Genomic DNA, 12,321 nt, shown 5'->3' with positions numbered 1-12,321 from the left:
GTTTTAATTTTTTAAAATGTTTATTTTTGAGAGAGAGAGAGAGAGAGAGAGAGAGAGAGAGCGCGCGCGAGCATGGCCAGGGTAGGTTGCTGCCTGTGTTCTCTAGGATTTTGATGGTTTCGTATCTCACATGTAGGTCTTTCATCCATATTGAATCTATTTTGGTGTATGGTGTAAGAAAGTGGTCCAGGTTCATTCTTCTGCATGGTGCTGCCCAGTTTACCCAACAGCATTTGTTGAAGAGACTGTGTTTTTTCCATGGGATATTCTTTCCTGCCTTGTCAAAGATTAGTTGACCATATAGTTGTGGGTCCATTTCTGGGTTTTCTATTCTGTTCCATTGATCTATATGTCTGTTTTTGTGCCTATACCATACTGTCTTAATTACTATAGCTTTGTAATATAGCTTGAAATCCAGAATTGTGGTGCTTCCAGTTTGTTTTTTTTCTCTTTCAGGATTGTTTTGACTATTTGGGGCTTTTGCAGTTCCACACTAATTTATAATTTTTAAAATTAGAAATGGTACTACTTGCCAATGTAGAGACTTTGGAAAACAGAAAACAGGAAGAAAATTGATCATTTATGATGCTACTGCTTTTAGATAACCAATGTTAATATTTTGGTAGAAGTCTTTACAATGTATTTTCTTTACAATTTTCTGTACAAAATTGATTCCACATGATATTTCACAATCTTCTTTTTATTAGTATATTATAAACATTTTCTCATATTAATAAATGTTACTCTAAAACTTCATCTCTAATGGCCACAGAGGAGTCTATGGTATAATGCTTAAAAAATGGAAATATTTTTGTGAGAATCAAGTGATTTGCTCATTCCAAAAGATCCAGATATGCAAAAAATACAACAATTATAAAATTTATGGCTACCATAAGTTTCCCCTGTGGAAATATACACTAATAATAAACACACACAATATTTTAAATGTGATTATGCATGTTGCCTTTCTTTTCCTTTAATGATTTTTTTTACTTTTACTTTTTTCCAGTTTTATTGAGATATAATTGACATTCTTTCCTTTTCATTACAAACGTCTAAGATGATGAAAATAGATCTATTCAAAATTCTAAACTTTGTGTAATATTTCATTATGAATATAACAAACAGGGTCACTGATGGGGATTTGGAAATGGAAAAGGGAGGACTTCAATCCTAGTCTGCTACTTAGAACTTGTGTGATCTTAGATAAATGTCTTTGCTGTGAATCTCAATTGCTTAATGGAAATCATAGGTCTACCTAGCAGGAGTAGTAAAGTGTTAGCGGCAACGGGTAGGGGGTGGGGGCAAACTCACATGTTTTTAGCATGCAAGTCCTGAAGAGGACCAACTTTTATTCTTCAAAGTTCAGATAATATGGAATGCTTTAGTTTGTCTCCAGATGGAATTTTTGCAGCCCTACCCAAAGTCATTCACACTGAGAAGTAGAAGAAAACAGTGCATAGTTCTCCAGAGTAAATTACATCTAAAGACCAGGTGAGAATGACCAGAAGAAGCTACCATAATGCACATTCCAGACTCCTAGACCTAGACATCTCAACACCAAGACCCCCTGGCTCCAAGGAATGACACCTGCTTACTCTGAGAGGAGATGTAGATCAGAACTCCATTCTCAACAGGACATGTAGATCAGAACTCCATTCTCAATAACCCCTCCAGCACTCTCTCCCCAAACAAAGATGGGACTCCCTCCTTTCCTTTCTGAGTTTCCTGGATACTCACTCTGTCAATTGCTCTCTCTATATCTTCAGTAAACTGCTCTCACGTCCTGCTGGCTTACATTTGATTTCCATCCTGTGTCAAGTCAAGGACCCTTTTGGCTGGTCCTGTGGGACCCCCTCGGGGTCCTTCAACCTGGCCTGCTGGTATCAATATGATCAGCAATTTCAATTCTACATATATTAATGAATACATACATCTATACAACAACTTGTACAGGAATCTTCATTGCAACATTTTTTCCTAATAGACAAAACAATGTAAACAACTCAAATGTCTATCAAAGGATGGATGAATTAATAAAATGATGTTGTATATCCATACAATGGTATACTTGACAGTAAAAAGGAATGAATAGTGATACATGGATGCTACAACATGGATGTAACTTGAAAACACTATATAGGCTAACTGAAAGAACTCAGTCATAAAAGACCATGTACTATATGATTCCATTTATACGAAACGTCTAGATTAAGAAAATCTATAGACAGAAAGTTAGAGATTGCATAGTGTCTGGGACTTGTGTGAAATTGGGGGGTGATTGCCTACAGGTACAGAGATTCTTTTTGGAGGGATGAAAATGCTGTAAAATGGATTGTGGTGATAATTGCACAACTCTGTGAATGTACTAAAATCCATTGAATGGGACACTGTAAATGGATGAAATGTATGGTATGTGAATTATATCTCAATAAAGCTGTTGGAATATAAAGCAAACTAGGGCATTGTAATTTGAAGGATCATAATAGGATGATATTAAAAAGTGTTGGGCAGATGAAGCCCTTAATAAATGGTGGCCATTACCCATTGATGAATTCAGTTTAATTACAGTGTCCTCACCATAATTAACATTGTAAAAAGGTCATTTTGTACAGTGCAAACAATACTGAACACTTATATATTGTTTTCCTTCTGAACATTTGGAGATGTAGATGCGCTGATGAAAAGTTATGTACATTTAAGACCCCCTGTCCTAGGAAGGCTGGGCCCATGGGCGTTTCTTTGAGAATACAGTGTCAGCAAAGCACCCTTTTTAAAGAATTTTTTGTCAGAATGCTAATAAGACACACACATAAAAGAGTCCTAACATTTTTTCCAACGGCCTTGCTAGGGGAAAATTTTTTAGTATGGTTAAAATAGATACTCAAAATATCTCCGTCATAATGCTTGGTAGAAAGCCATACAAGATGATTCTGCTTTGATCCTTTTCGTGGAAGTTTGCAGGATTTGCGGAAGGGGAAAACATGGTCTCCCGCTCAGAACTAAGTTTCTCCGCCTACTTATAACAATGGGTACTAACCTAAACTCGGCTGCAGGTTGTACACACTTCTGACCCAAAACTAACAGCTTTAGCTTGACATTTAAGCATTTGAAACGTTAACAGGTGGAGGGAGGATTCAGGCGAACTGTCAGGAGGTGTGGAACTGCGGAATTTGAGTCAAGGGAGGGCCATCCGACTTAAATAAAAACGAGTGAGGTGAAAGAATTCGGAGAACATAGGTACATTTTTATGCTCCCTGCTCAGCCCAAAAGTTGTGCCAGTGGACAATTGGAGCCCCCAAAGTTGCCCTTCCGTAGGTGAGGAAGCTACTCCAGGGCTACCAGCACTTGCAAGAAGTTTAGGGCAGAATGCCCGAGCCCCAAGGAAAGCAGATGCGTGGGGCAGGCGGCGTCAGGGAAGCTCACGCCTGGGCAGCTGGAGGCACCCACTGGCCGGAGCGGGCAAGCCGCGGGCACTGGAGGGCGGGGACATAGGGGCGGGTCAGCAAAGGTCGGGCGATTGTGTCGGGAGGCGAACGGGGGCGTGGGCGGCGGCGGGCGGAGCCCAGGACGAGTGATGTAAGAAAGCGAGGGATCTCACTGGGAGAGTCGGGGTCGTTGTTGTGAGACCCCAGGGGTGTGGGGCGGGGGATCCCAGTCCCCGCCGTGTTTTCCCCGCCCCTCCCCCCGCCTCCCTTACGCCCCTCCCCCCTCCTCCCCTCTGGTTGGAAAGTTTCTAGAATCTCTTCCCAGCGGCCTTTGCGGTTCCAACATGGCGGAGCTGACGGTGGAGGTTCGTGGCTCCAACGGGGCTTTCTACAAGGTACCGACCCTTTTGCCGCTTTGTCGGGTGTTGTGGGGGTTAAGTCAGGTTTGGGAGAATGCTGGTGGTCCTGGAGAGTGAGCTTTGGGGTCGAAAAGGACGGCCAGGCCGAAGCCCGAGGCTCCTGGTTTCCTCGCTTCTCCCCCCTCCACCCGCGGTTTAACGGTCTCGGGGGCCCGGGCTCCGTTATGTTTTGAAACAACACGTCGGACACCTCTTGTGTTTTTCTACTTATGGACCTTCTTCTTGGATGCTAGTGCAGTCCTTGGCGGGCCGGTGAAGAGAAGCCCAGTCGCTGCTCGGCGGCGGGGAGCTTCCCGGGAGTAGGCCTGAGCGCCGGGAGGTTGGGGAGTCGTGAAAGGAGGTGGTGGGATTGTGTGGTCACAGCAGCTCCCCCGCCCCTCGGACCGAGCCGAGCGGGAGCGCGTCGGCCCGCTGCTCCGACCCCTCCCCACCCCTTTGAGGGGGGGTGCGTCGCGGAATCTTAAGAATTCACCTTTGTTTTAGGGTTTTGGGCTAATAAACTTTAGTGTCTGATTGGGAAGCGGGTACCGAATTGAGGGTTAGGATCGAAGGGAAAACAGGAAAACCTTTTAATGTGGCGGGTTGAAATATTTTTGCGGCCTGGGAATTTGGGCGGCGCCTTAGCCCCTCTATTACGGAAGAAAAGGTTAGAGTTATAGGCTTTAAAGCAAGATTTAAAAAATGAAATCGATAAGGGAGACGGGTGGGGAGGTGACTAGTTTCTTTATATTGCCCAGTGTTTTTGGAAAGAAGTGTTGATTTTTTTTTTCTTCCCCACGAGGTTTTTTGTTTGTTTGCACTGGGAGATGCATTATTACGGGATCGGGCTGGAAAACAGAAGAGGACTTCGAGAGTAGAGGAATTCAGTGGGGGCTTCCAGTGCAGGGGTCACATAACTGAAAATGAAATCCTTACAATTTAGTTTTGCCAATATAAAGGTCCCTTGTCCTGATTCTTTCTCCAAAAGTATACCACCACAATGTTTCGAGATCAATACAAAATCTCCCCAGCTGTTGTCTGTCAGTCAATCTCACTAAGCCAGCATCTCAAATGTTTGAGAGTCCTGGCTATTTTTATGAAGGGCCTTCTCCTAAAACAGGAGTATTGTGCGTACGCAGAATGCATTCTCCCAGGGTTTCATTTCGGCGTACCTTTCATCCCACAGGATTATGTTTTACTTGATGGTCGTAATTTCCTATTTCAGCGTTGTTTTCCTTTTGTAGTTTACTGATAAGCTGTGTGGATTTGGTTTAACTGTCACGTGGTAATAGCATGGTGGGGAATCACAGTTGGCGTCTAAAGGATCTCCCTAAGCTTTTTACAAGTTTAGCCTTAGGTGGTCAACATGAAGTGAAAACTGCCTGCCTGGTGGAAAGGAGTCTTTTTTGCTTGACTAGGTGTATTAGCAGTTAAGATTTAAAACTTGGTGTCAGACAAGACCCAAGTGAAATTTGAGTAGATATTTCATTGACTTCTGTTACTGAAATCTAGTGGTTGCCTTCTCAGACCCTAGATACAATACAGTTGTGACACAGTGCGCAAAGAATGGGCTTGCCATACTTCTGTTAAGGGTAGGTAAGGTTCATCGTTTTTTGCCCCCCGCCCGGAAAAGTTTCAGATTCCTACTCTTTGGTGATACAATTGTGTAATGGAGGTATACTTTTCTTTCCTCTTGGCAAATTGAAAAATAGAAAAAAGATTTTTTGTCTTAAATCATTTCGCAGCATGTAGATGGTAGAACATTTCTTGTTTAGCCAAAGTATTGTGTTGGTTGCTAAATAAGCTGTTTTTCATTTCTTATTTTTATTTTGTAAGATTCATTATGTAAGGTCATCAGTTCACTAAAACTTTAAAGATTGTTTTTTACAGTCTTGAGTTTTTCATAGTTTTTTAAAAATTAAATTCACAATATTCCCATTTTGGAACTCCAAAGTATTGTGGATTCTTACTCATACTCTACAAATCTACTTGATTCTACTTAGACTTTGAGTCCATTACTTATTTTTATTTCATAAATAAAGGTGGTTCTTTTGCAGAGGTTGGGAAAGATCCTAGCCGCATTGTACCAAAATAATTGCACTTGAACATACAGAATTTTATGTCCTGTCATAATCCACTTGTACTTTGTGGAAACTGAGATCTTTAGAACTCTGAAAAGAGTGGGAATGGTGAAGTGGAAGGAGCCCTGCATTTGAAGTTAAATAGATGGGAATTCTAGGTCTCTACTTCAGTTTACCATTATCTGCCAGTGGACTCTTGAATAAATCTTGAGTCCGTGTTCTTTTGTGTAAAATGAAGGGTCTGAAGTAGTTCAGATTCCCAATTTTTTTAATCCACAGAATTGCCTACTTGGGGAAAAATTGATTTATGGCACAAGCAATTTAGTATTTTTAAGTATATGAGTTTTTAGGTTAATTTGCATGTGGTAAAATTCACCTATTCTGGCACACAATTACATGAGCTTTGGTAAAATGTTGTGTAACCACCATCAACATTGAAGAGAAAGAAGAGTTCCACTGTGCCCCCCAGTCTTCCTTATGCCTCTTTGTAATCATCCTGTCTTCTCACCCTCAGATCCAAGGGGGTTTTCCTGTCCTCATAGTTTTGCCTTTTCCAGAATGTCCTATAAATAGATTCATACACTATGCTGATTAGTATTTTGAGTCTGGTTTCTTATATTTAGCATAGCAGCAGTTTAATTTTAAGTAAAATTTCTTAATTTAAACAATAATAGTGGTCAGTGAGGGCATTTTGAAAACAAAAGTTGCCTTGGGATAACAACTGTTAACATTTTAGTTTATTGTTTCGTAGTGTTGTTTTTTTTTCTTTTTCAATGTGCAGGTGATTCTGATTTTCCTTTTTTTCCCTTGCCCCCATATACACACACAGCTGTAAATGTTGTAAATCTCAGTAGAAGAATTTCAGAGTCCTGGGTTTAGTAGCCAGTGTCACCATTCCTTGAGGCAATGTTCTGTAGACCTTTATTAAAAATTTTCTGGTGGAACTGAAACTGCATTTTACAAGTTAATTGGAATCAGTGAAAAGCTGAAGATGTGACCTAAAATTAGGATCGTTTTTTTCTTCGGTAAAAACCCCAAAAAACAAAACACGTAATATGTTTTGCATCTTGCCTTTTTTTTTTAAACAAGTGGATCTATAGTTGTTAAAGAGATAAAAATCTTGATACATTAATGGAAGATATGTTAATTAAGTACCTGATAGGGGATATAATTTTATATAAAAATTTGTGTTTATAGCCTTTTCTACCTAGAGTGAGACATCTTAGGGTTTATACTACTGGCCATTTAAGGAGCTTTTCTAAAAAAATATTTAAGATAGAATTTACATTTTATGATTGTTAGCGTATTTATAGAGTTGTGTAAACCTTATCACAACCTTACTTTAGAACATTTCCATTAACATCCAAAAAAAAAAAAAAAAACCTTATGCCCATTTGGAGTCATTAAAATGCTTTTTAACTGATTTATTATATAAATGGGCTTTGTAATTGCATTGCAACTTGCATAGCCATGGGCAGAATATCATTTAAATGGAAGTTGAAAGTAACCCCTCAATTCCTAGCTGATGTAAAGGAAAGTTTCCATGGTGTTCCAAGCAAATATGTAATCTCTAAGATGGCTGAATGAAATTTCAGGCCTTCTTTGTAAAAGAATTACTTTCAGAGCTCTACGATTTCTGCTTTTACTAATTGACTCCAAATTTCATTTTGTTTTTTAATTGTAAGTTTATTTATTTTGAGAGCGGTGGGGAGGGGCAGAAGAGAGGGAGAGAGAGAATCCCAAGCAGGCTCCCCACTGTCAGCACTGAGCCTGATGCAGGGCCCGAACTCCTGAACCTCGAGATATGACCTGAGCCAAAACCAAGAGTCAGTCGCTCAACGGACTGAGCCACCCAGGGATTCCTTGACTACAAATTTCAAAGCAATGCAGTGTTTCCAAAATTTCCCATTACTTTACCTTAATATTAAAATGAAGTTTGAGAGAGTAAATTAGGCAGTAGGTTTATTAACATTAATAAATGTTGTAAAACCTATAGAACTTTAGTAAAGGAGTTTTTTGGGAGTGTACTGATCTTTCACAGTTTAGCATATTGATTTCTTTGTGCAGATTAATAATTTGGGAAAAGATGGTGGCTACTTTTTTTTTTTTTTTGAAGTTCATTTATATTTGAGGGAGAGGGGGAGAGAGCACATCCCAAGCAAGCTCTGTGCTGACAGCACAGAGCCCAGTTTGGGGCTCAGTCTCACAAACTGAGATCATGACTTGAGTTGAAATCAATCAAGAGTCACATGCTAACCCACTGAGCCACTCAGGCTTCCTGGTGGCTGATTAATATTAGGGAAACTGTGTTAAATTAAAACCCTACATTTCCAGATATTTTAAAGATTTTTAGTTGTACCTTTTTTTTATTAAATTTAATACATGTACAAATGGGGTATCTACACAGATGTGGAAATTCCAAAGATTGTCCTAGTTGTTTTCAATGTTTTAAAATGTCTTTTTAGGGGTGCCTGGGTGGCTCATTCGGTTTAAGTGTCCAACTTCGGCTCAGGTCATGATCTTACGGTCTGTGGGTTCGAGCCCCGCATCGGGCTCTGTGCTGACAGCTTAGAGCCTGGAGCCTGTTTCAGATTCTGTGTCTCCCTCTCTCTCTGACCCTCCCCCATTCATGCTCTGTCTCTCCCTGTCTCATAGATAAACGTTAAAAAAAAATGTCTTTTTATTAAAACATAAAAGAACTAAGATTTAACTGGAAAGGCCACTTAATTTTTAAAAATTAAACTTAAATGCTGTCTGTAAAGTTTTGATAAAAGCAGTATGTAGGGGTGCCTTGGTGGCTCAGCTGGTTAAGTGGCTGACTCTTGATTTCAGCTCAGGTCATGATCTCCCTGTTGTGAGTTTGAGCCCTGAGTGGAGCTCTGCTTGGACAGCGCAGAGTCGGCTTGGGATTCTTTCCCTTTCTCTCTCTTCCTGTGTGTCTCTCCTTCCCTCTCTCCTTCCCTCTCTCTCTCTCTCAAAAATAAACATAAAAAAAGTAGCATGTAAGTATAAAAAACCTGAAAACAGAAAAGCAAAAAATGAAAAAAATTTTGTCTACCTAGAGATAAATCATCAAGGCCTTGGCTTTATGTATTAAGAGAAAACATATTCTTTTCCATGTTTTCATGCACCTGTACATTTTCTGGTTATTTTAAATAATAGTTTACTATAAGTGCCTGTTATTTGCTGGATAGTCTATGAAGCTTATATGTATTTCTGATTTTTTTTTTTTGTCTCATAGGCTCCATGAGGCATGTGTTTTTATTCCCATTTTATATATTAGGAAACTGACAATAACCCATAACTTTGTCCAAGACTACACTGTAGCCGAAAAGAGATTTAAATCTAGGGCTTCTCACTTCCGGTGCCTAGTTTAGTGTGATATTAGAGGATCTTCAAAGGAAATCTCAGGGTAGTGAGCTTATAATGTATTTTAATTAGACAAGGCAGACACTTGATAATTCGAGAAGTGAGGTTTTACCACAGTGTTAAGGATGTAGCAAACTAGCTTTTTTTTTTTTTTTTTTTTTTAAATTTTTTTTCAACGTTTATTTATTTTTGGGACAGAGAGACAGAGCATGAACGGGGGAGGGGCAGAGAGAGAGGGAGACACAGAATCGGAAACAGGCTCCAGGCTCCGAGCCATCAGCCCAGAGCCCGACGCGGGGCTCGAACTCACGGACCGCGAGATTGTGACCTGGCTGAAGTCGGACGCTTAACCGACTGCGCCACCCAGGCGCCCCGCAAACTAGCTTTTTAAATTTTTTACGTTTTTTTATTTTAGAGTGTGTGTGCATGGGTGGGGGGGAGGGGGCAGAAAGGGAGAGAGAACATCCCAAGCAGGCTCCATGCTCAGCTTGGAGCCCCACGTGGAGTTTGATCCCACGACCCCAGGACATAAGATCTGAGCCCAAATCAAGAGTCAGATATTCAACCAACTGAGCCACCCATGTGGCTCATTTTAAAAAAAATTTTACTATTTTTTTTTTTTAAGCAATCTTTACACCTATTGTTGGGCTCAAACTCCTGACCCTGAGATCACCATGCTCTTCTGATGGAGCCAGCCAGGTGTCCCAAACTAGTTTTTTTTTTTTTTTAAGTTTATCTTGAGATCTCAGAGTGTGCTAGCGCACAAGTGAGGGAGGGGCAGGGGGGTTGAGAGAGAATCCCAAGTAGGCTCCACACTGTTAGTGTGGAGCCTGATGAGCTTGAACTCACAAACCTTGAGATAGTGACCTGGGCTGAAGTCAGAGACCACCCAGGTGTGCCCCCCCCCATTTTTTAAATGTATGTTTATTTTGAGAGAAAGAACTCCAGTGGGGGAAGGGCGGGGGGGGGGTGGGTAGAAAGAACCTCAAGCAGCCTCCACACTGCCAGTGCAGAGCTCAGTGTGGGGCTAGATCTCTTCAACCGTGAGCGTATGACCTGAGCCTAAATCAAGAGTTGGATGCTTAACCTACTGAGCCACCCAGGAGCTGCCCTCTTTTTTTAAATAGTGAGAAGAGCAATATTTGTTCCATGAGTGACTTCACTTCTTGTACTAGGTGGTTGTAAGACCTTTTTTCTTTCTTTCATCTGCAGTATTAGGCAGTTAGATTTAACAGTTTATCAAGTGGTCTCTGCTAGGTTCATTTAGGTCTCATTTAGCTCCTAACAAAGCTACTGTTTATTGGCACTCAGGCTATCCATCAGACTGCACAGGTACTTTTCATGAACTTATTTCATTTAGTCTTCTCAATCACAGTGAAGGGGAGATAATGTTATCAACACCTGAGGAAATGAGACCAAGTGAATCCAGGTCCATAAAATTAATAGACTGATTCATGGTTCCCACTGGTCTTTCAGACTTCATTAAAGTGTGATTTTTAAAAATACACATAATTTTATCACACATTAAAAAAACCCAAAATGTAACATTAAAAAAAAACCCCAGAATTTACTATGGATGCTAATTTCTACAAGTTTGCTGTGCTACAGTACACAAGTTAATAAATTAGAAACATTCACCATCAGGAGCTTTAAAAATCTAACTGTAGTAGCCCTTCAAAAAGCTACAACCTGCATTTTAAAAAATATTTTCTCTACAAAGAATGTTATCAGCTGTATAACAATCTGTACAGCTTTTATTTTTTTTTTAAATGATTTTTTTTTTTTTTTTTAATTTTTTTTTCAACATTTTATTTTTTATTTTTGGGACAGAGAGAGACAGAGCATGAACAGGGGAGTGGCAGAGAGAGAGGGAGACACAGAATCGGAAACAGGCTCCAGGCTCTGAGCCATCAGCCCAGAGCCCGACGCGGGGCTCGAACTCACGGACCGTGAGATCGTGACCTGGCTGAAGTCGGACGCTTAACCGACTGCGCCACCCAGGCGCCCCATGTACAGCTTTTATTGAGCTGCACTTGAGTTCACATTCTTAGAACAGTCGGCTGAGTACACACCCACTCTACACACATCATTACAGGATAGCCAGTTATTCTTTTTTTTTCCTCTTCATCTTCATTTTCTTCCTCTTCATCTTCTTTGAGCCTGTTGGCCTGCCAGGGCCTTTCTTTTCTGCCTCAAAGTGTGATTTTTTTTTTTAAAGTACAAATATATAGCTTAAGAAACTATCATTAATTAGATACAGTTACTAACAAGCTATTAATACATATTAATACAGTTGGAGTCCGGAACTAATTGAGAGGATTCCTGGAGAAATGATTTGATCTGTGCCTTCACATTACAAAAATTCCTTTCCAATATGATAGCCATAAGCTACAGGGCTGAAGTATGTTAGTGCGAATTGAGATGTGCTTTAATTGTAAAATCTATATTGAATTTCAAAGAGTTAGTATGAAAAAAAGGTAGGACATCACAATTTTAGAATCTTGATTACATGTTAAAATAATATTTTGGATATATTGGGGTAAATTTGAAGTTAATTTTGCCCTTTTTTTTTTTTAACTTTAGTATGGTTACTAGAATCTTTAGATATTTGCCTCGGATTATAATTTATGCTAGACAGTTATGATTTAAATATACTTTCCTCTCCTGGCTTTACATTATTCCTTGTATGAAGTATCTTGGGAAATATTTGAAATGCTTCCCATATGCATATAAAGTTGACCTTTTAACAACATGGGTTTGAACTATGTTTGTCCACTTACATATGTAAATATTTTTGTTGTGATTTTCTTAACATTTTTCTCTAGCTTTACTGTAACAAAAGTATATATAACATATAAAACGTGTTAATAGACTAATTGGTAAGGCTTCTGGTCAATAGTAGTCTATTCGTATTAAGTTTGGGGGAATCAGATAATACACATGGTGGGTACCCCTATCTCTTGGTTGTTCAAGGGCCAACTGCATGAAACTTACTATTCACATTTTCTTATTCACATTCAAATTTTCTTATGATGTGGCACCTCT

At 39.8% G+C, this 12,321-nt stretch overlaps 1 protein-coding gene across 5 annotated transcripts in view; it reads left to right on the top strand.

Moving 5' to 3' along the window:
* Positions 1-3,697: 3,697 nt before the first annotated feature.
* Positions 3,698-12,321, top strand: part of FXR1 (FMR1 autosomal homolog 1) — a 60,848-nt gene continuing 52,224 nt past the window's right edge. For 2 of the 5 annotated variants that reach the window (XM_045037226.1, XM_045037229.1), the window contains exon 1: positions 3,702-3,823. In XM_045037226.1, coding sequence (XP_044893161.1) covers positions 3,773-3,823 — 51 coding nt within the window. In that variant the 5' untranslated portion in view covers positions 3,702-3,772. Of the gene's footprint in view, positions 3,824-12,321 lie in introns of all 5 variants that reach the window. The other 3 variants (XM_045037225.1, XM_006944239.5, XM_045037227.1) reach the window with 3 other exon arrangements.

This window comes from Felis catus, chromosome C2, assembly GCF_018350175.1.
Source record: "Felis catus isolate Fca126 chromosome C2, F.catus_Fca126_mat1.0, whole genome shotgun sequence".
In the NCBI taxonomy this organism is placed as follows: Eukaryota; Metazoa; Chordata; class Mammalia; order Carnivora; family Felidae; genus Felis; species Felis catus.
The sequence above is the reverse complement of the archived record's forward strand: the minus strand, read 5'-3'. Positions and strand labels throughout refer to the sequence as shown.